General features: G+C 50.6%; 1 protein-coding gene across 1 annotated transcript; it reads left to right on the top strand.

The window, feature by feature from the left end:
* Positions 1–808: 808 nt before the first annotated feature.
* BKA67DRAFT_649087 (uncharacterized protein) lies at positions 809–27,977 on the top strand (the record flags this gene model as incomplete). Its single annotated transcript, XM_046106004.1, has 2 exons — positions 809–27,568; positions 27,628–27,977. The coding sequence occupies 2 exons, from the start codon at positions 809–811 to the stop codon at positions 27,805–27,807; spliced, it is 26,940 nt and encodes an 8,979-aa protein (XP_045955700.1). The 3' UTR covers positions 27,808–27,977.

Genomic DNA, 27,977 nt, shown 5'->3' with positions numbered 1-27,977 from the left:
CCTACATCGCTGCTATATGATGCGAGAGTACTCATCGAGGCTGTCATGTAGAAGATCACTCTTCAGCAGCCTTGAGGCGTGAGCGAGCTGCAGGAGATAAGTGCGAGTAGCTGCAGGCTACATCTGACATCAAGATTTGTACTACTGGATTCACTGCATACAATCTGACAGGATGCCTATAATTTGATAGACTGCATATAACCTGATAAAATGCAAGTGTATTATCCTTGCATGACGTATACTGGTATGTTCTGCGGTAACATCTGACATTTACGTTTACACCGAGTAATAGACTGCATATGAGCTGACAGAAATACAAGGATGTTCTATGCATGTTCCACGTCTTATAGGTACAAGCGTGCAGGGGCAATGTCAAGGGCGTGTGTTTAGTGATCTTGGCTAATTTTGTAGATCCGGAACCTGAAACTTCTACTGCGCACCTCTGCAGGCGGGAAGCGAAGCAATCCGATTCGCAGTCATCCATTGCGGATTTATGGGCTAGTCTAACTCGGCCAAGACGAAGTATAGGTTATGTAGCATAGCTATGTTGGGAAACCTCACCGTTAGCCAGTGGCACAAAACTTAGATGACTAATAATCAATCAATTGAAGAAAAAGTGGAGAGTGCTTAAACTCGCAAAAAGAGACCGATAGTGGCAAGCGTGAAATCGAATATGAAGACAGACAGACAAAATAGAAATAAAGTTGATAGAACTGAACAATAAACCTCTCGACTTTGATTTCATTTGAGATAAATTGAGAGTCTTTTGGAGATCCCTCTTGAGCTTAAATTCTACGATATAGAGAAAATGCTGCCAGAGCAGACAGAACATGGGCTTGACCCAGGAGCACGTCGGGGAATCGACGAGGATAGAGTCGACGAAGCAACTGCAATAGGGGCATCAGCTTTCTCCCTGCTGAATAGCCATGGTGCTCATGCGATTCGTGGCGAAATTGCTGATGCTTGTCACATTGATGCGCATCTTATTCAAGACGTCTATCCGTGCACTCCTATGCAGGAAGGCTTGATGTCTCTATCACTGAAGAATCCCGGACACTACACTATGCGAGCAGTCATGGAACTGCCGAAAGATGTCGACCTGGACAAATTCTGTTCTTCCTGGGAAACGGTAGTCTCGGAGTTGGCAATACTCAGGAATCGAATCATTCATCACCATGAGTTGGGATTTCTTCAAGTAGCCATAAAGGAGGACATCCAGTGGGCAAGTGAACAAACACTCGATGGCTACGAGAAGAAGTCGGAAATTCTCAACATGGTGCTAGGAGAACCCCTTTCACGATATGCTCTCATTGCTGGGGAAGGTCCACGTGTCTTGTTCGTGTGGACAGTCCATCACGCCATTTACGATGGCTGGCTCTTGCAAAAGGCGACAAATATGGCAAGCTCACTGTTCCAAGGGGATTTGCCGTTTAGCACCACGCCGTTTGCAAACTTTGTCAAGCATATCTTGAACGAGAACAAGGAGCCTGCACGAGAGTTCTGGGTTTCTTATTTGGCAGGATGCAAAGAGACACAGCTTCCACCCACTCCTAAACCAGTGGTGAAAAGGATGGCGAGCTCGTTCCGAGTAGAGCACGACTGCCAACTGGATCTGAAAAGACGGGCTGTAAAGCCGTCGATACTGGTATACGCAGCGTTCGCATTAGTGGCAGATGTCAGTCTATCAATTGATACTGTTTTTGGCACAATAAACTCGGGTAGGAGCTCGGAGCGTCCTGAATTGGCCAATGCTGCGGGACCGACCATTACTGCTACCCCAGTTCGGGTCAAGACGCATGGCAAGACATCTGTCATCGAATTCCTCCAGAGTGTTCAAGACGAATCTCGACAGCGAGAGAAGTTTCAACATGTCGGATTGCAGACCATTGCCAAGGTGAGTGAGGATGCAAAGAAGGCTTGTGACTTTCAGACAATGGTGATAGTGCAGCCAAGAGAGAACGACCTGGAAGCCGCACCTTCCATGGGCAAATGGATAACAGGATCTAAAGATCCTAGTTTACAGACGTACAAGTTGGTAATACACGCAATACTGAAGGGCCCAGTCATCAAACTCATTGCCGAGTCAAATGACAGCATCATTTTTCCCCAAGAGGCAACCGTGCTACTGCAGCGAATGGGAAACGTTATGACTCAGCTTGTCTCCCCTAGGCCAAATCAGATTGTATCAGATATTGATATTCTGGCACTGAGCGAGCATCAACAGTTATGGAGCTGGAATGGTGTGGTGCCACCGGCGGTCAATAGATGTTTGCACAGCCTCGTGGAGGAGCAGGCAAGAGCCCGCCCGGAAGCGCAAGCTGTGTGTGCCTGGGATGGTGAGCTGACCTATGAGGAATTGGACTCACTATCGACTAGGCTGGCGTGCCAGCTCACCAGAATCGGCTTCGGATCTCAAACAAAGCTTGTGCCCATATGTTTTTCGAAATCACGTTGGGCTGTGGTTGCGATGCTCGCGGTACTCAAGGCTGGTGGCACAATTGTACCAGTGGATCCGTCGCCAACAGCACACCACCGGAGGGAGAGCATCATCTCTCAGACTGGAGCTAAAATCGTACTTGCATCCGCTGATATCGCTCCAATTCTGGCTCGAGATGGCCGCGTGGTCATTACCGTACAAGATCAGAGCACGGATAACTCAGCCATAGTTAGCTCGGTTGAAGCTATAACCACTGTTCCATTGATGGCGGCATATGTTATATTCACATCTGGTAGTACTGGGAAGCCAAAAGGTGTAGTTATAGGTCACCGAGCAGCTAGCACTACCTGCGTTGTCCATTGGTCTCGGATTGGTGCAGGTATCGATACCCGCACCCTCCAATTCTCAGCCTTTACCTTTGATGTCAGCATCCTTGAAATCTTTGGCACCCTAACGCATGGAGGTTGTATATGCATACCATCAGAGAGCGACCGTCTCAATGCGTTAGAAAGCACGATCACTAAAATGGGTATCAACCTCACAGTCACGACCCCGACAGTGAGCCGTCTGCTTGAGCCGAAAAGGGTTCCATCACTCACCACAGTCGTCTTGTGCGGAGAGAACTCCAAGATGGAGGACCTCGAGAGATGGACGCAGCAAGCCAAGGTATTTGATGCTTACGGACCGACCGAGACGGCGATCTTATGCTCCATGCACGAGTTCCGTAAGGCTCCATCTGCTGGCGGGCTTGAACCTTGTATTGGCACTGCTACGGGCTCAGTGGTGTGGGTCGTTGTGCCGGACAATGTCAATCAACTCGCGCCTATTGGAGCAGTTGGTGAAGTCTTAATAGAAGGTCCTCTCGTCGGGGAAGGATACCTGAGTGACCCTGAACGAACGGCTGCGTCGTTCATCGAGGATCCGCCCTGGCTAGTGCGAGGGCTCCCAGGAACTTCTCATGTAGGCCGACGTGGTCGCTTGTACAAGAGTGGTGACTTAGTGAGATACAACGAAGACGGAACTCTAGTCTTCGTCGGCCGCCATGATGGCCAAGTCAAGATCCGTGGGCACCGTGTGGAATTGGGCGAAGTGGAACACCACATTCTGGCTTACATGCCGGATGCTAAGCGTGTCGCTGCCGACGTTATTGTACCGTCTGGGGAGGACGCAAATCCTCTACTAGCTGCATTTATTGCCACGGACGAAAGTTCTGGCAATGGTGTCAACAGTACTTCTATTCAGGACTCTGAAATACGGCTAATGGACGTCTCTAAAGACCTGGAAGATTATTTGGCAGCGCGATTGCCGGTTTATATGGTCCCAGCTGTGTACTTCCTCACCAACAAGTTACCTTTTAACGATTCAGGCAAGACTGATCGTCGAGCTTTGCGTGAGAAAACAAAACAGTTCTCTACAAAGCAGCTCTCTGAGCTTCGTAGCGGGCATCAAGGCAACAACAACAAATCGCCACCAGCCACAGCAACAGAGCGCATCATTCAGGAAATATGGGCTCGAGTGCTCAAGATTGATGCCGCCATGATTGGCGTTGACGATAGCTTCTTTCAGGTCGGTGGGGACTCTGTCACTGTAATCAAGTTCGTGGCAAACGCCCGTAGGGCTGATATGCCACTTTCTGTTGCTGACGTCTTCCGCGACCCGCGATTATCAGCTATATCGGCGACAATTTCGGGAATGGTGGCTCAATCACCACAGTACGAGTTGGACCCGTTCGCCTTGTTAGAGAGAAGGAGTAAGATAAGCGCAGCACAGTGCCATGATCGTATCGCTACCGCCTGTAACATTGATCCAGTACGCATCGAAGATGCATATCCTTGTACGCCCCTGCAGGAAGGTCTTCTTTCCTTGACATCCAAGGCTGTTGGTGCGTACACTACACGCAACGTTCTACACTTGTCAGAGCACGTCGATGTAGATCTTTTTCGCCGAACATGGGATCGGATAGTACAGATGTCACCAAACCTACGCACACGGATTGTTCGAGATGACGAGTTCGGTCTGGTCCAGGTCGTTGTCGACGAGAAGATCCACTGGGCGCAAGGGAATGACCTAGATGTCTTCCTCCGGCAGGACGCTGCACATGCCATGACCACTGGGGAGCCCCTCACCCGGTTTGCTCTAGTCGCGAACAAGTCAGGTTCGTGGTTCGTTTGGACGATCCATCATGCTTTATACGACGGGCAGTTTCTTGCGCGAATCCCCAATCTCGTAAGCCATATTTATAAAGGACAAGTGAACAGCACTGCATTGAAAGACTTCAAATACTTTGCGGAATATCTGGACAATCTGGATCGCGAAGCAGTTGATGCCTACTGGCAGTCGGCGCTCAGGGGCTATGACTCTGAACCCTTCCCTACGCCACCATCTGGTTCGGCTGTTTCAATGTCCGTTGTACCAAACTGCGTGTTGAAGCGAGAAATCTCAGTACCTCAGGCAATGGTGCCAGACATCACTGCCGGTAGTCTGATCCGGGCGGCCTGGGCGTTGGCGATGGCAGCTACATGTGGAGACAAAGACATCGTTTTTGGAGCCACGGTCACTGGGCGTAACGCAAGTATGGCTGGTATTGAGGACATTGCGGGACCTACGATAGCCACGGTACCAATCCGTCTGCGTATCCCCGATGGATCGACACAAACTGTAGGGGCTTATTTGAGCCAGGTGCAGAAACAATTCATGGATATGATACCCTTTGAACAGGCCGGGTTGCAGCGCATTCGGGAGCTTTCCACGGAAGCTCGACGGGCATGCCAGTTCCAAACGCTACTCGTCGTCCAGCCAGGCGACATCGACAGTTCAAATCCGATGAACAATGGAGAATTTCAAGAGGAGTTCGGTACCTGGAGGAACGATACTGAGGCCCAAGATTATGCTAGCTATGCCCTCAATGTCACCTGCGTACTGAACGCTGGCGGAATCGACGTGGAGGCAATCTTTGACACCTCCGCCGTCAGCGAATGGGTCGTCGGATTGGTTCTAGACCGTTTCGATGCCATTTTACAGCAGCTCGCACGTGCTACTGCTGACCAGACTATGGCTCTCGACGTACTGGCCCCGAGTGATTATGATTCCATCTGGAAGTGGAATAGCAGCGTCCCATCTGCAGTAGAAGGCTACGTGCACCATCTCGTGGAGAACCAGGCCAACATACGGCCGCAAGCTCAAGCAATATCCTCATGGGACGGTGACTTCAGTTACTACGAGCTCAATACCCATGCCAATAAGCTGGCAAGGCATTTGATCGCCCTGGGAATCGCCCCTGGAAAATTGGTACCGATATGTTTTGAAAAGTCGCGCTGGGCAGTGCTAGCAATGCTGGCAGTGCTCAAGGCCGGGGGTGTCATAGTTCCACTGGATCCGACTAGATCGGCTGACCGACGAGAGCGTATTATATCGCAGACCGATGCGACGGTGGTGGTGGCTTCTGCTCAACACGCTCAAATGCTGGTTCAGACCGGTCGAGTTGTGGTTTCGGTCGATCACAACAGTGTACAAAGCCTATTAGAAGCGCCTTTAAGTCCAAAAAAGGTGTTGTTGACACCACAAATGCCGGCATATATCATGTTCACGTCTGGAAGCACTGGTCAACCGAAGGGCGTCATAGTAGATCACCAAGCTGCCATCACCACATGCACGTACAATGCTCGAAGATTGGGATTTACTCGAGAATCTCGCACCTTTCAATTCTCCGCGTACACTTTTGACGTCAGCATCATAGAGATATTATCGACCTTGCTTTCTGGAGGGTGCGTTTGTATACCTTCGGATAACGATAGACTCGGCGATTTGGAAAGCAGCATTAATGCGAGCAACGCCAACTTCACCTTTCTGACTCCCACCGTGAGCCGATTATTGGAACCGGCCCAGGTGCCGTCGTTGACAACTCTCGCTTTAGGTGGAGAAAACAGTACGGACGAAGACTTTTCGCGATGGACTCATCAATCGCGGATCTTCAACGGATATGGTCCGACTGAGTGTACCCTATGTTCACTGTATGAATTCACGGATACTTCACCAGTCGGGTCTGGATCTTGCATCGGCACGTCCGTGGGCTCGGTGTTTTGGGTCGTGATGCCTGGAGACGAAAATCAGCTTGCACCCGTGGGGGCCATTGGAGAATTGCTGGTAGAGGGACCAGTTCTCTCACAAGGCTATCTGAATAGCCCAGAAAAGACCGCGGCCGCATTTTTTGAAGATCCTCATTGGTTGAGACGTGGAAATCCGTACCGCCCTGACCACAATGGTCGCCAAGGTCGCCTATATAGGACCGGCGATTTAGTGAGATACACCAACAACGGAAATTTACTATTCATCGGTCGACGAGATACACAAATTAAAATTCGCGGCCAGCGTGTTGAATTGGGCGAAGTCGAGCATCACGTACAGAAATGTATCCCCGGAGCTCGACAGGTCGTTGCTGAAGTGATAGTGCCACGAGGTGATGGCGTTCAACCCACGTTGGCGGTATTCATGGTCGCAGATAAGGACCTGAAAGGGTCATCGGATGAGAGACCGAGCAGGCATGTCAATGGGGACAGTAAAGGCGAGCATAATGGGAAAACAAATGGAGATCTGACAGCACGAATAATGAATCCCTCAGCTGAGGTGATTGACAAGCTTTCAGAGCGCCTGCCAGCGTATATGATTCCAGCTGTTTATTTACAAATGCGTGCACTGCCAATCAGCAGCTCAGGGAAAGCAGATCGCCAGATCATCCGCAATATCGGTGCTGAAATCTCAACTCAAGATCTTGCAGAGTTTCACAGAGAGCGCCAGGGTGATAGACGAGCCCCGTCTAGCCCTGCCGAGAAGTCTCTGCAAGAGATTTGGGCGAGGACTTTCAGGGTTGATGCCGATTTAATCAGCGTCGATGATGACTTCTTTCGACTTGGCGGTGACTCAATTGCGGCTATGAAACTCGTTGCTGACGCCCGCCGTTTGGGCTTTGCATTTTCGGCCACAGATGTTTACCGGAATCCCAAATTATTCGCTCTTGCAAAGCTACTGACACATGTACCCGAGGCTCAATCAGATGAGCTAGGCGCCTTCGCGTTACTAGAAGGCGATATAGCAGATTGTCGGAACCGAGTTGCTGCTGCTTGTGAGCTTGAACCTAAATGCGTTGAAGATGCGTATCCTTGCACGCCATTGCAAGAGGGTCTCCTGGCTCTCACAGCTAAATCCGAGGGTGCATACACCACTCAATGTCTTTTAACCTTATCAGATGGCGTCAATCTGGATCACTTCAGGGAGATGTGGGAAGAGGTGACATTACGTTTACCTATCCTACGTACACGAATTGTCCGAGACCCGCAGTATGGATTGCTTCAGGTCGTGGTAAACAAGCAAATAAAATGGGCGTACGAGGAGAATCTTGACATGTACCTGGACAAAGATGCTTCGGAACCGATGATAATGGGTCAACCATTAGCCCGCTATGCCTTAATATCAGACCGGAGCACACGTGGGTCGCAAAGCATCTCTTTCGTCTGGACGATACATCATGCACTTTATGATGGCCAGTTTTTCGGGCGGATAACGGATCTTGCCAACTGCCTCTATGGTGGCATCGCGGGGAAGGGATCTTTCAAAGAGTTCAAATACTTTGCAAGATATTTGGTCAATCAGAATGTTGAAGCCAGTGATGTTTTCTGGCGGTCACAGCTTGAAAATTACGAATCCTTGCCATTTCCCAGACTGCCATCGGTACCGAAAGAGGTAATAGCCAACCGTGTTGTTCGGCGACAGCTCGCGCCACTGCCAGCTTCATCACATCTCGTCACTGCCGCCAACCTGATACGAGCATCCTGGGCTCTGACAATTTCCGCCTCCTGCGGTGATAGCGATATCGTTTTTGGGACGACAGTCACTGGGCGACAAGCTGATGTACCCGGTATCGAAGATATCGCAGGGCCTACCTTTGCTACAATTCCTGTACGTATCCAGATTGCTACGACCGAGACGATCGCAGCATATCTTCATAAGGTCCAGGAACAGTCGGTTGATATGATTCCGTATGAGCAAGCTGGACTACAGCGGATCCATGAGCTTTCCGCAGATGGCCGCCGAGCCTGTCAGTTTCAGAACTTCTTGATTGTTCAGCCTCCCCAAGAAGTGAGAGAACTTGAGCATCTCGGTACCTGGACCACCAATGTGGATGCAAAAGACTTCGCTAGTTATGCACTTAATCTTGTCTGCGAGCTAGGCTCTAATTGTCCCAATGTGAAAGCCATTTTCGATCCAAGTCTGATCAGCGAGTGGGATGTGGAAAGGATGTTAGAGCGGCTGGATAGTGTGATTCAGCAACTAGCTTGTGCCACCAATGACCAGACACTGGCCGAGGTGGATATTCTGACAACCAGCGACTACCACTTACTGTCTCAATGGAACAGTCAGACACCAACAACAGTCGAACGTTGTGTGCACAGCCTGGTGGAGGACCAAGTCTTGGCCAGGCCGGCAGAGCAGGCGGTGTGCGCTTGGGATGGCGATTTTACGTACGGCGAGCTACAAACGCTCGCCAGTAACCTTGCATCTCATCTCGTGAATGTTGGAGGTGCTGGTCCCGGCAGGATGATACCGCTTTGCTTCGAGAAATCCTGTTGGGCTATAGTGGCGATGTTTGCAATCTTGAAAACGGGTGGCGTCGTTGTTCCGCTAGATCCTCTACAACCAGCGGATCGAAGAGAGCGGATCATATCACAAACTGGTGCCGATCTGGTGGTCACATCTACGCAATATGCAGAGAGTCTAGCCCGAGCAGGCCGGAACGTGGTCGTTGTTGAACCCAAATCCACGGTAGCGCTACCACTGACAACCGAAAACATCAACAGTAAATGTGAAGATCCGGACTCAATGGCTTTTGTCATGTTCACATCCGGCAGTACCGGGCAGCCAAAGGGTGTGGTCTTACAGCACCGGGCCATATCTACCGCTTGCGTTGCTCTCTGGAATCGATTTGGTGGCGGCTCGAATCCTCGGACGTTTCAGTTTTCGTCTTTCACGTTCGACATAAGCATCTGGGATATCTTCGGAACCATGATTCAAGGAGGTTGCGTCTGTATGCCTTCAGATGACCAAAGGCTCAGCAGCATGGAAGAGACTATCGACAGATTCAAGGCCAATCTCTTGATTACAACTCCTAGTGTGGGCAGACTGCTTGAGCCATCCAACGTCCCGTCACTGACTGTAGTCGTCTTGGGTGGCGAGACCAGCACAGACGAAGACTTCACACGGTGGGGGCCGTCCAGAACTTTCAACGGCTACGGACCAACAGAATGTACAATGTGCTCAGTCAATGAGTTTGTCGAGTCGTCGCCAGTTGGGTCAGGTTCCTGTATTGGTACAGCTGTAGGGTGCACATTCTGGGTTGTCACGCCAGACAACATCAATCAACTCGCACCAGTGGGAGCCATTGGCGAGTTATTAGTGGAAGGCCCCGTGCTATCGCAAGGATATCTGGGCGATCCGGATAGAACGGCGGCCGGTTTTGTTAAGGATCCTTCTTGGCTCTCTACTGGTGTTCTCGGCCAGGCAGGTCGACGTGGCCGCCTCTACAAAACCGGTGATCTGGTACGCTACAACAGTGTGGACGGAAGTCTGACCTATCTTGGCCGCAGAGATACCCAGACAAAGGTTCGTGGTCAACGCGTCGAGCTAGGCGAGGTCGAATACCATCTCCAGGCTTGTGTACCAGAAACACCCCAGGTCGTCGCCGAAATCATTACGCCACGTGGCGAGGGTGCAAGTTCCATGCTAGCCGCGTTTCTTGTCACCGGGAAGAGCATAGACGAGGATCCCAATAGCAAGCTAAACGGGAAGCCAAACGGACAATTGACAAGAAACTCTGACAAAAAGCTGCGTGACAATTTGAGCAACAAGCCCTGCGTTAACTTGGTGAACATCTCTACAGAAGCCGGCAGCGACTTGGCCAAGCGACTCCCAACATATATGGTACCAACTGTCTACTTCGCTGTCGATTCATTACCTCTCACAAGCTCGGGCAAAACGGATCGTCGAATGCTTCGGGAACTTGCTTCTGGGTTTTCAGCCCAAGAAATAGCTGAGTTCTGCAGCCGTCGAACAGAAAAGAGGAAGCCGTCGACACCAACGGAGCATTCGTTACAGCAACTATGGGCACTTATACTTAATATTGAAGCCACTGCTATAGGTGCGGATGATAGCTTCTTCCAACTCGGCGGCAATTCTATCGCTGCTATGAAGCTCGTTGCTGATGCTCGTCGTGCCAATATCGCACTGTCTGTTGCAGACGTATTCCGCAACCCACGACTGTCATCTCTCTCAGCTACCTGTAACTTGTGTCAAGCAACTGATGCGACTCCAGACGAGCTGAAACCCTTCAGCTTATTGGGAGAAGATGGTAAAGCCTGCTCCAGTCGAGTTGCAGACGCCTGTAGTCTTCAACCTCAAGATATTGAGGACATATATCCATGCACACCATTGCAGGAAGGTCTTCTCGCATTGACGTCAAAGTCTGAGGGTGCATATACGGCGCGAAGTGTACTAGCATTATCAAAAGATATCAACATCGATCGATTCCGAGATGCCTGGACTAAGGTAGCACAATTTTTGCCTATTCTGCGCACTCGGATTGTGCAGGACCTACAATATGGCCTAGTTCAGGTAGTGGTTGATAAACAGCTTGCATGGGGCGGCGGAGAACACCATGATCTTGAGAGTTTTACTAAATACGACTCAGCGCAGCCAATGGACCTTGGTCGGCCTCTTACCCGCTACGCAATAGTTATTGATGAATCACAGCGTGCGTGGTTCATTCTGACTTTGCACCACGCGCTTTATGACGGTCAATTCCTCAAGTGGATACCCGATCTGGCCAGTGCCTTTTACAGAGACATCCCTGCAGCGAGAGCGTTCAAGGAATTCAAGTACTTTTTAGCCTATTTGTCAAGGGTTGATGCCAATCGATCGGATGAATACTGGCGCTCAACTATGGATGGCTACAACTCTCCGCCGTTTCCGCTTCCCACATCATGGACGGGCAAGTCCGTAACAGCTAATCGAGTGTCAAGACAGCAATTGAACATACCACGAATATCAGATTCGAATGTGACTGCAGCTAGTGTAATCCGGGCAGCTTGGGCGATCACTATGGCTGCCTGTTCCAGTTCGGCAGATGTGGTCTTTGGTGCTACAGTCTCCGGGAGATACGCCGATGTTATTGGCATTACAGACGTCGCTGGACCTACGATTGCTACAGTCCCGGTCCGTATCCAGATAACCGCCAAGCAGACATTAACGCGGTATCTTCATCTAGTTCAAGAGCAATCTACCGACATGATTCCTTTTGAACAGGCAGGCTTACAACGAATCAGAGGGCTCTCGACAGATGCTCGCCAAGCATGTGAATTTCAAACACTGTTAGTGATTCAGCCTCAACAAGAAGCCGAGGAAATACATCATGAAGGTTTTGGTGATTGGAGGAATGACACGGAAGTTCAAGATTTTGCGACCTACGCGCTGACCTTGATTTGCACTCTCACTCCCGAAGGGGCTTCAGTGGAGGCCATCTTTGATCCATACTTCATCAGTGAATGGGTCATAAAGGCAACATTGAAACGTCTTGATTCGGTGATTCACCAGCTAGCCAAGGCCACACCACACCAGACCATAAATGACCTGGACATCTTGACGCCCGGCGACTACGAACAAATATGGAAGTGGAACCACAAATTCCCTTCCGATCTGGCCAGTTGTGTGCATGAACTCGTCGAAGCGCGAGCCAAAGACCAACCTACAGCACAAGCTGTATGTGCCTGGGACGGCGAGATGACATACCAGGAATTGAACGTACTCGCTAGTGAGCTGGCGAATCAACTTAAGAAATCGGGTATCGGGCAAGAGATCATGGTCCCTATTTATTTCGAAAAGTGCCAATGGGTCGTGGTTGCTATGCTTGCGGTACTCAAGGCCGGTGGCGTTGTCGTCCCTATAGATACGTCGCAGCCGGCAAATAGACGGGAGCGCATCATCGCCCAAACCGGCGCCAAGTTACTATTGACTTCTGTTCAATACGAAGCAGCTCTCGCCCAACCTGGTCGGACGGTCGTTGTGGTTGGGCCACATTCAATTCCCTCGAACCCGGTTCCTTCCGAGGCAGAATCTACAGGAAGCGTCGTTGCCATAGAACAAAGTCCATTCTCTACCGCCTTCGTGTTATTTACGTCTGGAAGCACAGGAGAGCCCAAAGGTGTAACGTTGAGCCACCGTGCTATCAGCAGTACCTGTGCTGCCAAGTGGGCTCGAACCGGGGGTGGCACTCAGACTCGGGCTTACCAGTTCTCATCCTATACATTCGACCTAAGTTACTACGAAATCTTCGGAAGCCTCATGCACGGAGGATGTACCTGTATACCTTCAGACGAGGAAAGACTTAATCGGGTAGAGGAGAGTATTAATGCGTTAAGGGCTAATCTACTTATACTAACTCCCACGATTAGTCGACTTCTAAACCCAAATCAGGTCCCTTCCGTAGAGACAATCATGTTAGCTGGTGAGAGTTGCAAGAAGGAAGACCTTTCTCGTTGGACAGACCATCGCGTGAGAGCCTTCAATGTGTATGGACCAACAGAATGTACGAGTTGTACCATCCACGAATTTAAGACTGATTCCTCAACCGAGCCAGCAGCGACCAGTCTTGGCACTGGTTCAGGATCGCTTCTTTGGGTAGTTATACCTGGGCATGAGGACCAGCTTGCACCTATCGGAGCCATAGGGGAGCTGCTTGTCGAAGGGCCTGTATTATCTTCGGGATATTTGGGTGACCCGGAAAAGACAGCAACATCTTTTATTGAAGATCCACCGTGGTTGCTTGCCGGCTTCCCTGGCTATCCTGGTCGTCATGGTCGCCTCTATAAGACGGGTGACTTAGTTCGATACAATGAGGACGGATCTTTGGTGTACATCGGTCGCAAAGATACACAAGTCAAGATTCGTGGCCAACGTCTGGAGCTCGGTGAGGTAGAACACCACGTGAAAGCTTGTGTTCCGGGGGTCAAGGAAATTGCGGCAGAAATGATACGACCTCGGAGCGATCTCTCTAACTCCATGCTGGCTGCATTCCTGGTCATGGATGAAACTCACAGAAATGACCACGATGTGAAAACCGGAGAGACTGAGTTGCAACTGATGACTATTTCAGTCACCATAGCAGACGACTTAGCTGAACGCTTGCCAACTTACATGGTTCCAGTTGTGTACTTCACCGTCAACGTACTACCCATGACCAGCTCGGGCAAGACTGATCGTCGGAGTTTATGTAGCATTGCTTCTGAGTTTTCGGGGCAAAAGATAGCAGAATATCGCAATGCCAATCTCATGGATAAGCGAATACCATCCACAGCAATGGAGAGGAAGCTACAGGATATCTGGGCACGAGTTCTTCAGATAAATTCCGACAACATTGGCGCCAACGACAACTTCTTCGGATTAGGTGGCGACTCCGTCTCGGTCATGAAGCTGGTTGCCGACGCTCGTCAGGTTGGCATTCCACTGCTCTCTCGAGAAGTTTTCCGCAATCCTCGACTGTCAGCACTAGCACAGGTGTCGAGCAAAGCGCAAGGGGTGCAAGGAGAGCTCGCTCCCTTCACATTACTGTCAGGGAGTTCGCGGCTCAAGAGCGATAACTCAGTCTCCTGGGTCGAGGATGAGATAAAACATCGGGCTCGGATAGCTGATGCTTGCGACCTTGATGATGGACAGCTGGTTGAAGACGCATACCCCTGTACACCACTACAGGAGGGCCTTCTTTCTCTAACAACCATGTCTTCGAGTGCGTACACTACCCGAGGTGCCCTTAAGTTATCGGGAGATACCGATCTTACTCGATTTCGCGACGCTTGGGAGCAGGCATCACAAAAACTCCCAATATTACGTACCAGAATTATCCAAGACACGGATTTTGGCCTGATCCAAGTCGTCGTCAATGAAAATCTCAAATGGGCTTACGGATACGACCTGGACAAGTATCTCAAGCAAGATGCCAACAAGCCGATGGACCTTGGACTACGTCTAATCCGATTCGGTATAGTATTCAGCAGCTCTGGTACCTGGTTTGTGTGCACGGTGCATCACGCCATCTATGATGGGCATCTTTTCAACCGCGTCCTAGCCCTAGTCAATAGCTTCTATCACGAATCTCCTCATCAGGCGCCTCAAATGCGAGACTTCAAGTATTTTATAAAGTACATCTCGGATATGGACACCGAATCTGCTGGCACATATTGGCGGTCCAAATTCGACGGCTATGATTCCGAGCCATTCCCTGCACCATCACTGAAATCGACGGCCACATCAGCCAAGTGCACTGTGAATCACCGCATAGCATTGCCTTACAAAGCACCATCAAATTCCAACATTACTCGTGCTAATCTTATAAGGGCGGCATGGGTATTGACAATAGCTGCCTGCTCCGGCACGTACGACGTGGTGGTTGGCGCGACAGTATCAGGACGGTACGCAGATGTCGACGGCGGCGCTGAGAACATTGCCGGACCCACGATTGCCACAGTGCCTGTACGTGTTCAAATAGACTCTGCACAAAATGTGACAGATTACCTTCGTCATATCCAGGAACAATCTGTCGACATGATTCCCTACGAGCAAGTTGGATTACAACATATCCAGGAGCTGTCCTCGGCGGCACGTCATGCGTGCAACTTCCAAAGCCTTCTCGTTGTACAACCTCGTAAGGAAGCTGACTCCGAGGTAATGAAAGACGGAAATTTTGGAACCTGGAAGAACTTGGCCGAGGACAAAGACTTTGCCATATATCCCTTGAATTTGATCTGCAATTTGGATACCGACAGTGCCGGGCTCCAGGTCCTTTTCGATTCGACTGCCATCAGCAACTGGTTTATGGAGTTGGTACTGGAACGATTAGATCAGGTTGTCCAGCAGTTGTTGTCTGCTACCGCTGGACAGACCATTGCAGATATAGAGGTTTTGGCGCCAACTGACCATCGCAGGTTGGGGTCCTGGAATGGTCAAGTACCACAAAGCAACGAGCGCTGCATTCATAGCTTCGTGGAGGAGCAGGCTATGGAACAACCGAATGCGCAGGCCGTGTTTGCCTGGGATGGCGAGTTCACCTACAAAGAGCTGGACACGCTGGCTAGTCAGCTGGCTCAGCACCTCATCACTCTCGGTCTTTTGCCTGAGATGATGGTACCGCTGTATTTTGAGAAATCACGATGGACTGTGGTGGCATTCCTGGCAGTTTTGAAGGCTGGCGGCGCGGTTGTTCCACTGGATCCAGAACGATCTCATGATCGCAGAGAACATATCATAGAGCAGACTGGTGCTCAGTTGATGCTGGCTTCTGCCAAGTATTCAGAAAACTGTGCTTGTGCTGGTCGAGTCGTTGTTATTGTTTGTCAGCAAAGCATGCTAGATTTGTGTGAGAAGTCATATGGCCCAGTCAAATGGCAGGTCACGCCCTCGATGGCAGCCTACGTCATGTTCACCTCTGGTAGCACCGGACAGCCGAAGGGTGTGGTCGTGGAGCACCGTGCAATGAGTACCAGTAGCTCCAACATTGCAAGAGAACTCTTGATCAACAGGCGATCCCGTGTGCTTCAGTTCTCTGCATATGTATTCGACGTCAGCATCATGGAGACAGCAAGCGCTCTCATGCATGGAGGTTGCTTATGCATACCTTCCGAGGATCAGAGACATCAAGATATCGAGGGCATCATCAACTCAATGAGCATAAGTGTGGCATTCCTGACACCTGCAATCGGCCGTTTAATTGAGCCCGACAGAGTTCCTTTACTGGAAACAATCTTCATGGGTGGTGAAGCTGCAGTTGACGATGATTTCATGCGATGGGAATCCAGGGCTCAGGCTGTCAACGCATACGGTCCCACGGAATGTTCTGCGATATGTTCTATCAGCACGAAGCACTCAAGCCCGGGCTGTGGCTCTCGTATCGGGTCTGCAATTAGCTGCGTTACCTGGATTGTGATGCCTGAAGACCCCAACCGGCTTGCTCCTGTCGGAGGAGTGGGTGAATTACTCATCGAGGGCCCCATCCTGGCACGAGGTTATCTTCATGACCCGACAAAGACAGCAGCATCGTTCATCGAGGACCCGCCATGGCTGCTACGTGGCACTGCTGATCAACTGGGCCGTCGAGGGCGTCTGTATCGCACAGGTGATCTTGTACGCTATGGTGAAAACGGTGAGCTAATCTTTCTCGGCCGAAAGGATACGCAAGTCAAAATCCGTGGCCAGCGCGTTGAGCTGGGAGAAGTCGAGTATCAGGTACGCGCGTGCGTCCCAGACGTGAGCCAAGTGGCTGCGGAGGTGATCACTCCGAGCGGTGCTGGCGGTGTCCCTGTGCTAGCAGCGTTCTTGACTATGGAAGGCAAGACAAATTCTATGGCTGATGCCATCCGTATGATCGATTTGACGGAGGCAGCTCAAGACAGGCTTGCTGAGAGACTCCCTGCCTATATGGTGCCAGTGCTCTACTTCGACATTAGTCGCTTCCCCATCAATAGATCCGGTAAAATCGACCGCCACCAACTTCGTGCCCTGGGTGATGGAGTCCAGATCGCGAATCGTGGACAGGTACGCCAACCTACATCAGAGGCGGAGCTTCAGATGCAAAATATATGGAGTCGCGCGCTGAGAATGGAACCCAACGCCATTGGACTGGACGACAGTTTCTTTGGCCTTGGTGGCAATTCAATCGTGGCGATGCAGCTCATGGGAGAAGCTCGTAGGGCAGGTCTCCAACTTTCGGTGGCAGATATTTTCCGCCATCCTAAGCTCTACGATATGGCAAAGCAAGCAAGCCCCTCATGTGGAAGTACATCCCAAGGCATACCGAAACATAACAAGTCCGAAGCCGTTGAGCAGTCCTACGCTCAAGAGCGCCTGTGGTTCCTCGATCGGTTGTATCCTGGATCCACGCATTATCTGATGCCAAGTGCATTTCGACTACGAGGTCCTCTCTCGTTGGATGCACTCAGTACAGCAATGTGTGCTCTGGAGCGTCGTCACGAGACACTCCGGACGGTTTTCGGGTCTGAAAATACTGTGAATGTTCAAATAGTCCGTCCATTCCAAACCAAGGAGCTGAAGGTTGTTGACATGCCCTGGGACCTGGATGGTGATTTTGTGCCTGCTCTACAGCAGGAACAGATGGTTCCAATCGATCTTGAGGGAGAGGCGAGCTGGAAGGTCTGTGTCTACCGATGTGGCACAGAAGATTATATCTTGTCTATTGTCATGCATCATATTATCTCTGATGGCTGGTCTGTCGACGTTCTTTGCAAGGAGCTCGCCAGATTTTACTCTGCCGCTCTTCGCGCGCAAGATCCTATCTCGCAGATAGAAGAGTTGCCAATCCAATACAGTGACTACTCCGTCTGGCAAAGGCAGGATGAGCAGGTCAATGAGCAACGTCGACAGCTCGACTACTGGGTCCAGCAACTACAGGGAAGTCGTCCCGCCGAAGTACCTTGTGACATGCCACGCCCGGCCAGGCTCTCGGGCCAGGCCGGTGTGCACCAACTCAGGATCGACGGGTCCTTATTCGAGGCTCTGGACCATTTCTGCAGAGACCGAGAGGTGACACCATTTGTGGTCCTCCTCGCCGCATTCAGAGCGACCCACTATCGCCTTACTGGTGTCAGTGATGCAGCTATCGGAACTGGCAATGCCAACCGCGACCGTTGGGAACTTAGAGACGCCGTTGGCTTCTTCGTGAACATGCAAGCCCTCCGCATCAAGATTGAAGATGAAACTTTTGAGGAACTAGTTCAGCAAGTCCAAGCCACGACAATTGATTCCTTAGCTAACCAGGACGTTCCGTTCGAAAGAATCGTCGCAAAGATTAATTCCGAAAGGGATCTATCTCGTAACCCAATATTCCAAGTGGCCATGCTACTACACTCTCAGCTGGAATTGGGAACATTGAGGCTTGAAGACGTTGAGACAGTGCCCATACCATTGCCAGTCACCACCAGGTTTGATCTCACCTTCCACTTTTACCAAGAAGAGCATGCGCTACAAGGCAGAATTCTGTACTCAACAGATCTCTATAAGCCTGAAACGGTCAGAAATATGCTCTCCGTTTTCGAATCGGTGCTTAATCGGAGTCTTTCTGACCCGAAGACGACAATTGCGACACTGCCGCTGCTGACAGACGAGCACTCCTCAGCATTGGACGCACTTGGCCTAGGCCAGATTCAAAGGACAGACTACCCTAAAGAAATGAGCGTCGTCGACGTGTTCCGCCAGCAAGCCGCTGCCACTCCCGAGAGCTTAGCCGTCAAGGACTCCTCATCCCAATTGACATATGCTCAGCTCGACCACCAATCGGACCTGCTGGCCGCTTGGTTGGTAAAGCGGTCTCTGGCTCCGGAAATACTCGTTGGTGTGCTTGCCAATCGATCCTGCTACACCATTACTGCTTTCATGGGTATTCTCAAGGCAAATCTGGCTTACCTGCCCCTCGACACCAGAACTCCGGAGGGTCGAATGGAAACAATCCTCTCGTCTGTACAAGGCCGTAGACTTGTTCTAGTGGGGCCCGCCGTGAAAATCCCAAACCTCGAAGTAGAGGATGTCGAATTCTTATTCATCAACAATATCCTCACTGGGTGCACAGAAGAATCGGAACCTCTTCAATTATCACCACTGGGGGCCCTGCCTTCACCAACTAGCCTTGCCTATGTCATGTTCACCTCCGGGTCCACCGGCAGGCCGAAGGGCGTTATGGCGGAACATCGTGGTATAGTCAGGCTAGCGAAACAGAACGTGCTCAACGAGCACCTCCCTCCAGCGGTTAGGATAGCTCATATGACGAACATCAGTTTCGACTTGTCGTCTTGGGAAATCTATACCGCTATCTTGAATGGCGGTTCTCTGATCTGTATCGACACAATGGCAATGTTGGATTTCACGACGACAAGTAGGATCTTTGCCCGCGAGGGAGTTCAGACTGCTGCTTTTACAGCGTCAGTTTTCAAGCAGTACATCAACCACAGTCCCGCCACGTTTTCTGACTTGGATGTGGTGTACGTAACCGCCGAGCGACTGGACCCGGAGGACATGTTTGCCGCATTGAAGGTTATGAAGGGCAAATTTGTCCAGACATACGGACCGACAGAAGACACGAGCACTAGTACGCAGTACTGGGCGACAGAGAAGGATCTGTGTACCAATGGGGTGCCAATTGGGCGCGCGATCAGCAATTCGGGTTCGTTCGTCATGGACTCGCAGCAGCGCCTGGTCCCGCTCGGCGTGATTGGAGAGCTTGTGGTGATAGGCGATGGTCTTGCCAGAGGATACGTGGACCCTCTACACAATATCAACAGATTCATTACGGTGAAGGTCCGGGGAGAAGAGATTAGAGCCTACCGGACGGGAGACTATGTACGCTATCGACCTACTGATGGAGAGTTAGAGTTTCTTGGACGAATCGATGGTCAAGTTAAGATACGGGGCCAGCGGGTTGAACTACCAGAGATTGAACACACCATTGGCAACCACGAATCAGTCGAACACGCTGTGGTCCTTTTAAACCGTGATGGCAACTCAGAGCCGCAGGTCATCAGCTTCGTTACCCTTCGCGAAAGAGATCTTGAACTCGATGGAACACATGACAACAGCGAAGAATCACAATACGTAGACGACTGGGAAGAGCACTTCAATCTTGATACATACAACTCGATTGGCAACACAGAACCAGAGAAGATTGGAAGAGACTTTCTAGGATGGACCTCCATGTACGATGGGAGCGAAATCGACAAGGGAGAAATGAATCAGTGGCTGGACGATACAATTGCAACGATACGTAACGGCGCCAACCCCGGTCGCATTCTTGAGATCGGAACAGGTTCAGGAATGCTTCTTTTCAACCTGGCATCCCAAGGCATAGATGGGTACGTCGGCCTCGAACCATCTCAAAAGGCAGCAAATTTCGTGAACCAGACCGCGGCATCTATTCCCACGATGAACGGCAAAGTCAAGGTTCATAAGGCTGCCGCTGCAGATATCGAACATCTAGGAAGCCTCGGCTTCCCTGACTGTGTAGTGGTGAACTCAGTTGCTCAGTACTTTCCAAGTCAAGCTTATCTCTCGAGGCTGGTGCAAAGTCTGCTCAAGCTGGATGGTGTGAAAAGACTCTTCTTTGGTGATATTCGATCCCATGCAGTATTCCAAGAGTTTTTGGCTACCAGAGCGTTGCATATGATTGGAGAAGAAGCAACTCAAGATGAGTTCAGACGGATAATGGCTGAAATGGAGCGGGCCGAGTCAGAGTTGCTCGTTGATCCAGCCTTCTTCACTCGACTTTTGAGAGAAATTCCCGACCAGATCGAGCACGTTGAGATTCTGCCCAAAAGAATGCATGCCACCAACGAACTCAGTTGTTATCGATTTGATGCTGTCATCCACCTCAGAGCAAGGGGACGTGCTTCGAGGCAACTCAATCACATTAGAGAGGACCGCTGGATTGACTTTGTGGAACAAGGGCTGACCGGAAAGGCACTCTCCAAGATGCTGCAGCAAACCCGAGCTGACTCACCTCTTGTTGCTATTAGCAATATTCCTCACGGAAAAACTATTTTCGAAAGACACATTATCGATTCACTCAATAACAGTGGAACTAGTCCATCCAGTGATAGAAAGTGGCTCTCATCAATCCGTCATCTCTCTCAAGCATGCGATTCGCTTTCTGCAGTGGACTTGGCCACGATAGCTCGGGAATCAGGGCATAGGGTCGAGCTTAGTTGGGCACGGCAGTACTCTCAGCGGGGAGGCATAGACGCAGTGTTCCATTGTCTCCAACCGGTCAGTGGTGAATCCAGAGTCATGTTCCAATTTCCTCATGATAGCACACATCCGCCTCGACCTCTTGCAAGCCAACCATTGCGCAAGCAATTGATCCACAAAGCTGAAAGACAAATCCGCGCGTCATTGGTAGCCAAGTTACCTTCGTACATGGTTCCTAGCTCAATCACCATCTTGGACAGGATGCCCTTCAACTCTAATGGTAAGGTTGATCGTCAAGAACTTACTAGAACACTCCAGAACAAGCCAGCCCCAGAAAGAACATCACTGGTACGGCAACCAACGTCGGAATCAGAAGCAAGGATGCAGCGAATATGGGCCAAGGTACTCGATGTTGAGCCCATCATCATTGGGCTTGACGATAGCTTCTTCCAGATTGGCGGCAACTCAATTGCAGCAATGAAAGTCGTTGGAGAGGCTTCGAAGACCGGTCTCAAGTTGGCTGTGGCCGACCTCTTCCGTTACCCGGTACTTTGTGATCTTGCCAGCCGAGCTGCTGAAAAGGTGGATATTGGCCCCGTGGAAATTGCACCTTTCTCTCTCCTTAGTGAGAATGGCGACGTCACGTCGTTCCTCCAGGAGATTGCAAGTCAATATCGGTTAAACTCGACTACCATATCCGACGCCTATCCCTGCACACCTCTACAGGAGGGTCTTCTATCCTTGACATCTAAGCAGTCTGGAGACTATGTCATGCAAGGTGTTTTAGAGCTTTCTTCTAAGGTGCAAATTGATTCTTTCCGTATGGCATGGGAGCAAGTACACCATACAATGCCCATATTGCGTACCCGACTTATTCAGCATAGCAGCCTCGGCCTTGTGCAGGTGGTAGTGGACGAAAAGATTCGATGGATTGAATCAGACAACCTCCAAAGATATCTTGAGGATGACAAGAATCATATAATGGACTTGGGTGAGGTTCTCACACGTCACGCCATCATCAAAGACGAAACGGGAACACCCAAATATTTCGTATGGACGATACATCATGCACTCTATGACGGATGGTCGATGCCTCTGATTATAGATGCCGTCAGGCGCGGATACGGAGGAGAAACCTTAGGACAAGGCCCACAATTTAAGGCGTTTATCAAGTACATCAAAGAGCAGGGGAATGAGAAGATGTCTACCTACTGGCGCGACACCTTGAATTCTTACGAGGGTGGATCGTTCCCATCAACACCACACTCCACAGATCAACCATTAGCGGACCAAGTGGTGGTGCACAAGTTTCCACAGGCCAAGCAACGATTCAGTGACATCACAGAATCGACACTGATCCGCGCCGCATGGAGCTTGGTAACTAAATGTATGTCCGGTTCAAACGACATCGTCTTCGGTACAACACTCTCTGGAAGAAATGCACCAGTTCCTGGCATTGAATTAATGGCAGCTCCAGCATTCGCAACAGTTCCTGTCCGTGTGAAGCTGGCGAGCAATCAGAAGGTCTCGGAATATCTGAGGACAGTTCAGCAGCAGGCGACAGAGATGATCCCGTTCGAACAAGCCGGACTGCATAGAATTGCTCGACTGTCTCCTGGATGCAGCAAAGCTTGCTCGTTCCAGACCCTGCTCGTGATTAACCCGCAGAGGACACCGAGCGATGGTGACACCACCGAGTCGCTCGGGGAGTGGATGGCCACAGATCAGCAGCAGCGGTTCAACTATCCTCTCGTAATTCAGGTCCAACTTGAGACACAAGAAGTGACAGCAAAGGCTAGCTACGATTCAAGAGTTCTTGATCCGGCATTGGTACGAAATCTTCTGGAACTACTTGGATTCGTGATGATACAGCTTATCGGCGCGCCTGCTGGGAGCCGCTTGACAGACATTGAGGTCGTCACAACGCCGGACCTTGAGCAAATTTGGAACTGGAATAGTACTCTTCCGAGCTCGGCCGATAGATGCGTGCATGATATCATCCAGGACCGTCTGCAGACTCAAAAGAGCGCACCTGCTATTTGCGCTTGGGATGGTGACCTGGCATATGGGGAACTTGACCGATTATCTTCAAATCTAGCGGCTAGACTCGTTGATCTTGGCATAGAGTCTGGGAAGTTGGTACCGTTGTGTTTTGAAAAGTCAAAGTGGAATATAGTGGCTATGCTGGCTGTGCTCAAGACTGGCGCAGCATTCGTTCCTCTGAACGCATCTCAGGCATCGGGGCGGAGGGATCGAGTGCTGGTTCAGTTTGCACCCGAAGTGATCTTGACATCGACGAACCACGCAACGGAACTGTACAGTCGTGGACGAACGGTACTGGTTATCAACACAGAGACTATGAATGACCTGCCAGAAAAGGCAATTGCCATACAAAAGCAACCATCGTCCGCAGCCTACACCATCTTTACCTCTGGCAGCACTGGCCAGCCGAAAGGTGTTGTGGTCGACCATCGCGCTCTGGTCACGAGTTGTCTGAGCCATGGATCAATAATTGGGTTTAACGAGGAGACGAGAATGCTTCAATTTACGTCGCATACATTCGACGTTAGCATTATGGAGATTCTGACTACCCTTGTGCATGGAGGTTGTATATGTATACCGTCCGACGACGCAAGATTTGACAACCTTGAACAAGCCGCTGATGGTATGAAGGTCAACATTGCCTCCCTGACACCATCTGTGGCAAGACTCGTGGATCAAAGCCGAATACCAACTCTAAGTTCGATCGTATTAGGTGGGGAGAACGCGACTGCCGGGGATTTTGAAAGATGGAGGCATCTTGCCCACGTTTTCAATGGCTATGGACCAACAGAATCTACTGTTTTCTGCGCTATCAACAAGGTGGCAAGCGGCAGCAGCAGTAGTAGCGGAGGTTGTATAGGAAGCGCTGTGGGCTCCGTACTGTGGATCGTCTCACAAGAAGATGACCAGCGCCTGGCACCGATAGGCGCTGTTGGAGAGCTAGTGATCGAGGGCCCTCTCTTGGCACAAGGTTATCTCAATGACCCAGAGAAAACAAACGCGTCATTCATCAAAGATCCGGCTTGGCTAACATGCGGATCGCCGACCCATGTCGGACGCCGGGGTCGTGTGTACAAGACCGGAGATCTAGTGCGCTACAACACGGATGGTAGCCTCTTCTATATTGGGCGAAAGGACTCTCAGGTCAAAATTCGCGGACAGCGCGTGGAATTAGGCGAAATAGAGTATCACCTTCGGGAGGCTATCCCCGGTGCCCTCCAGGTGTCTGTTGAAGTGATCACACCCAGCGGAGAAGGATCCACTCCGACTCTTACAGCCTTCCTTGTCTTGGAGAATGAGTTCACCGACGAAACATCACCCGAGGAGCGCAGCGAGAAGCCGTCGGTCCGGCCTTACAACATACCCTCCACGGTAGAAGACAGTTTGTCTGAAAGCTTACCTGCGTATATGATTCCCACGGCATATTTCATAATCAACAGGATTCCTATCAGCAGTTCGGGCAAGACCGACCGCGCGGTATTGCGCGAAATTGGGACGACGCCCTCACTCCAGCAACTGGCCGACACAAACGTCAAGGCCGGGATTCGCGCTCCTGCCACAGAAACAGAGTCAGCGTTGCAACAGATCTGGGCGTCCGTCCTGAACATCGATTCTGCTACCATCGGAGTTGACGACACCTTTTTCCGCCTCGGTGGCGACTCCATTACAGCCATGCAGGTTTCCGCATCAGCACGCTCCGCTCAAATTGATATCTCAACTAGAGATATACTCCGCAAGAAGACTATCTCTCGTCTCGCGAAGAGTGCTCTTGCTTCGAGTTACCGCCCTGGATCTAATGCTGTAGCTAAAGAAGAAGCTAGTGGTCAGCCGTTCCCACTGAGTCCCATCCAGAGCCTTTACACTCTTCTGGGAGACGACCCTACTAGATGTTTCGACCAGTGCTTTCTTCTCAAGCTGCGAGAAAAAGTTCCTTACGACACTCTAGTAACGGCCATTCAGACAATCATATCCAGGCATCCTATGCTACGGGCTAGGTTTAGCCAGACACACGAGGGAATCTGGGAGCAGCGCATTGCTGACGATGTCTCTCAGTCGTTCCATATACATCATATCCAGAACGCAACACTCGACGCTTTAGAACAAGCCAGCGAAATTCGACACTGTCGCGAAACCCTCGATGTCAAGAAGGGACCTGTTGTCGCGTCGGTTCTTTTTGAGAATCCAGACTCTCAGACTATATTCATTGCTGCGCACCATCTCGTCATCGACCTTGTCTCGTGGCGCCTGTTCCTACAAGAGCTGGAAGAACTGTTGAGTGGCAGGCAAAAGTTACTGCCTCCAACCCTGAGCTTCCGTACGTGGTGTGAACTTCAGTCGCGATATGCGGCAGAGAGCCTTAGCATCCCATCGTCTAGCTCTAGCGGCGAACAGCTGTCTTCATCGTCGTACTGGGGAATTGATAAAAACGACAACACCGCAGGCGCAACAACAACGAAGTATTTCTATCTAGACAATCAAACGAGTGCGAAAATTCTGGGCGGTGCAAATGACGCATTTGGGACGCGTCCACTGGAGCTGATGATAGCAGCCTTGATACACTCTTTCAGGACTGTGTTCCAGGACCGTGAGCCGCCAGCAATATTCAGCGAAGGCCACGGTCGGGAGCCCTGGAACAACATTATTGATATCACACGCACTGTAGGGTGGTTCACCACAATATACCCCGCGCATCCATCGATATCTGCGGATAGCTCCGTCATCGACACGATTCGCCTTACAAAAGACTTTATTCGTAGCCTATCAAAAAACGGGTGGTCGTATTTCACATCACGATTTGCAGACGAGAGGAAGGCTAGACCGAATGCTCAGGCTTTCCCAGTCGAGATTTTGCTCAATTTTGCTGGCTCGTATCAACAGCTGGAACGGCAAAAGTCGATCTTTGAACAGCTTCCGCTCCCAGAGAATTGTAAACCAGCATCCGCATCAGGTCTGAAGAGACAAGCTCTTTTCGATATCTCAGCAATCACAGACAAAGGGCGATTGGCCACTTCCTTCACATTCCCAAAGAACGCTCATCATCAAGAAAGAATCGCCTCTTGGGTGGACCAATACGAGACTATTCTAGGGGAGATTGCGTCTCAGTTATCAAACCGTCCCCGGGTGTGGACAGTCGCTGATTTCCCCATGGCTTTCAGCTCATACGAACACGTCGCCGACTTCCAAATTCACCTGTTGCCACAGCTTCAATACAAGGTGGACGATGTCGAGGATATCTACCCTTGTACAGTCGTGCAAGAGCGTTTCCTAGCTGCTCAACGTCAAGATCTGACGAAATACCGAATCAAGCTGGAGCTCGAGGTCCTTGAGAGCGGCCTCATTGACCTACCGAGAATTGAAGCCTCGTGGCGGGCTGTTGTGCGGCGACATTCCATTCTACGCGCACTGCTATCGAACCAAGTTCCAGGAAGCTCCCGGACGATGCACGTCGTCCTGAAAGACCCCACTCCCAACATAACATATATCCACGACAGGACAGTCTCTCGGAATAATCTCCCGCGGGAATCCAGTCCGCATCATGTTGGTTACGATGAGCGCGGCTTGCAGCATAGCTTGTCGATCCGCCAAGTTGACGAACACCGCGCTCTTCTCCGCATCGAGATCAACCACGTAATCATAGATGGCTACTCCATAGCAATACTCCTGAATGATCTCCGTCTGGCATATGGCGATCGCCTTGACCTCGAAGGCCCGCTCTACGGCGACTTTATCAAGTACGTCGAGCAGCAATCACTAGACGCGGACCGGGAGTTCTGGACGAGTCACCTCAAGGATATCGAAATATGCCATTTCCCGGTTGCAAAAAGCCACACGACTGGACAAGGCACCTTCAGAGTCAACGTGCCGCGTATAAATGCAGAAAAGATACATCACTTCTGCCTAAAGTCGGAGTTTACAACAGCCACTGTCATTCAGGCAGCATGGGCGTTGGTCCTGCAACAATACACAGGGTTGACGGTGCCATGCTTCGGGATGTTGACTTCTGGCAGAGATGTCCCTGTCGACGAAGTCAGTCAGATTCTTGGACCACTCATCAATATCGTCCCTTGCCGAGTTCAACTTTCCCAACCGCGGTCGGTCTCGAAGGTACTAGAGGAAATTCAAGACGATTATACCAAGAGCTTGTCGCACCAGACATATGCAATGGTAGAAAGCCAAGGGAAATCCGGGGTAAACAAGCCCGGACTTTTCAATACTGCTCTGTCCATACAGAGGCGGAGAGAAAGTCCGACTCAGGTCCAGGGCAGCAACACCATCGAGCTCAAACACAGCCAAGATCCAGTAGAAGTATGCTCAGCCCGTGTATCGACTTCAAATATGAATCGCGCTAACTTGATTTGTTTTAGTGGGATATATATGTCAGAGCGCAAGATTGGACTGATGGCCTCGACATAACTTTGGAGTTCTGGCAAGATTCAACGTTTGAAACGACTGGCCGGGAAGTGGCGGATTTCTTCAGTGCTGCTTTGGGGATTGTTATTTCGGCACGCGAAGACAGCATTGACAGTCTTCAATTGGGAAATTAGATAGAATGGGTTTCGTATGGAATTGGGTTCTCTTGTTGGATTCTTCTTAGGATGGGATGGCGTTTGGTTGCTTATGTGGCTCCTGGGTAAATAGACAGGCCTTGGGGCTCCTTTCCTTGGCAGATCAAACATAATTGTAGATCGTACATAATCGAAGGCGATTGTCAGGC

This window comes from Truncatella angustata (genome assembly GCF_020726525.1).
Source record: "Truncatella angustata strain MPI-SDFR-AT-0073 chromosome Unknown BKA67scaffold_7, whole genome shotgun sequence".
Classification (NCBI taxonomy): domain Eukaryota; kingdom Fungi; phylum Ascomycota; class Sordariomycetes; order Amphisphaeriales; family Sporocadaceae; genus Truncatella; species Truncatella angustata.
This window is presented reverse-complemented; position numbering and strand designations above follow the sequence as displayed.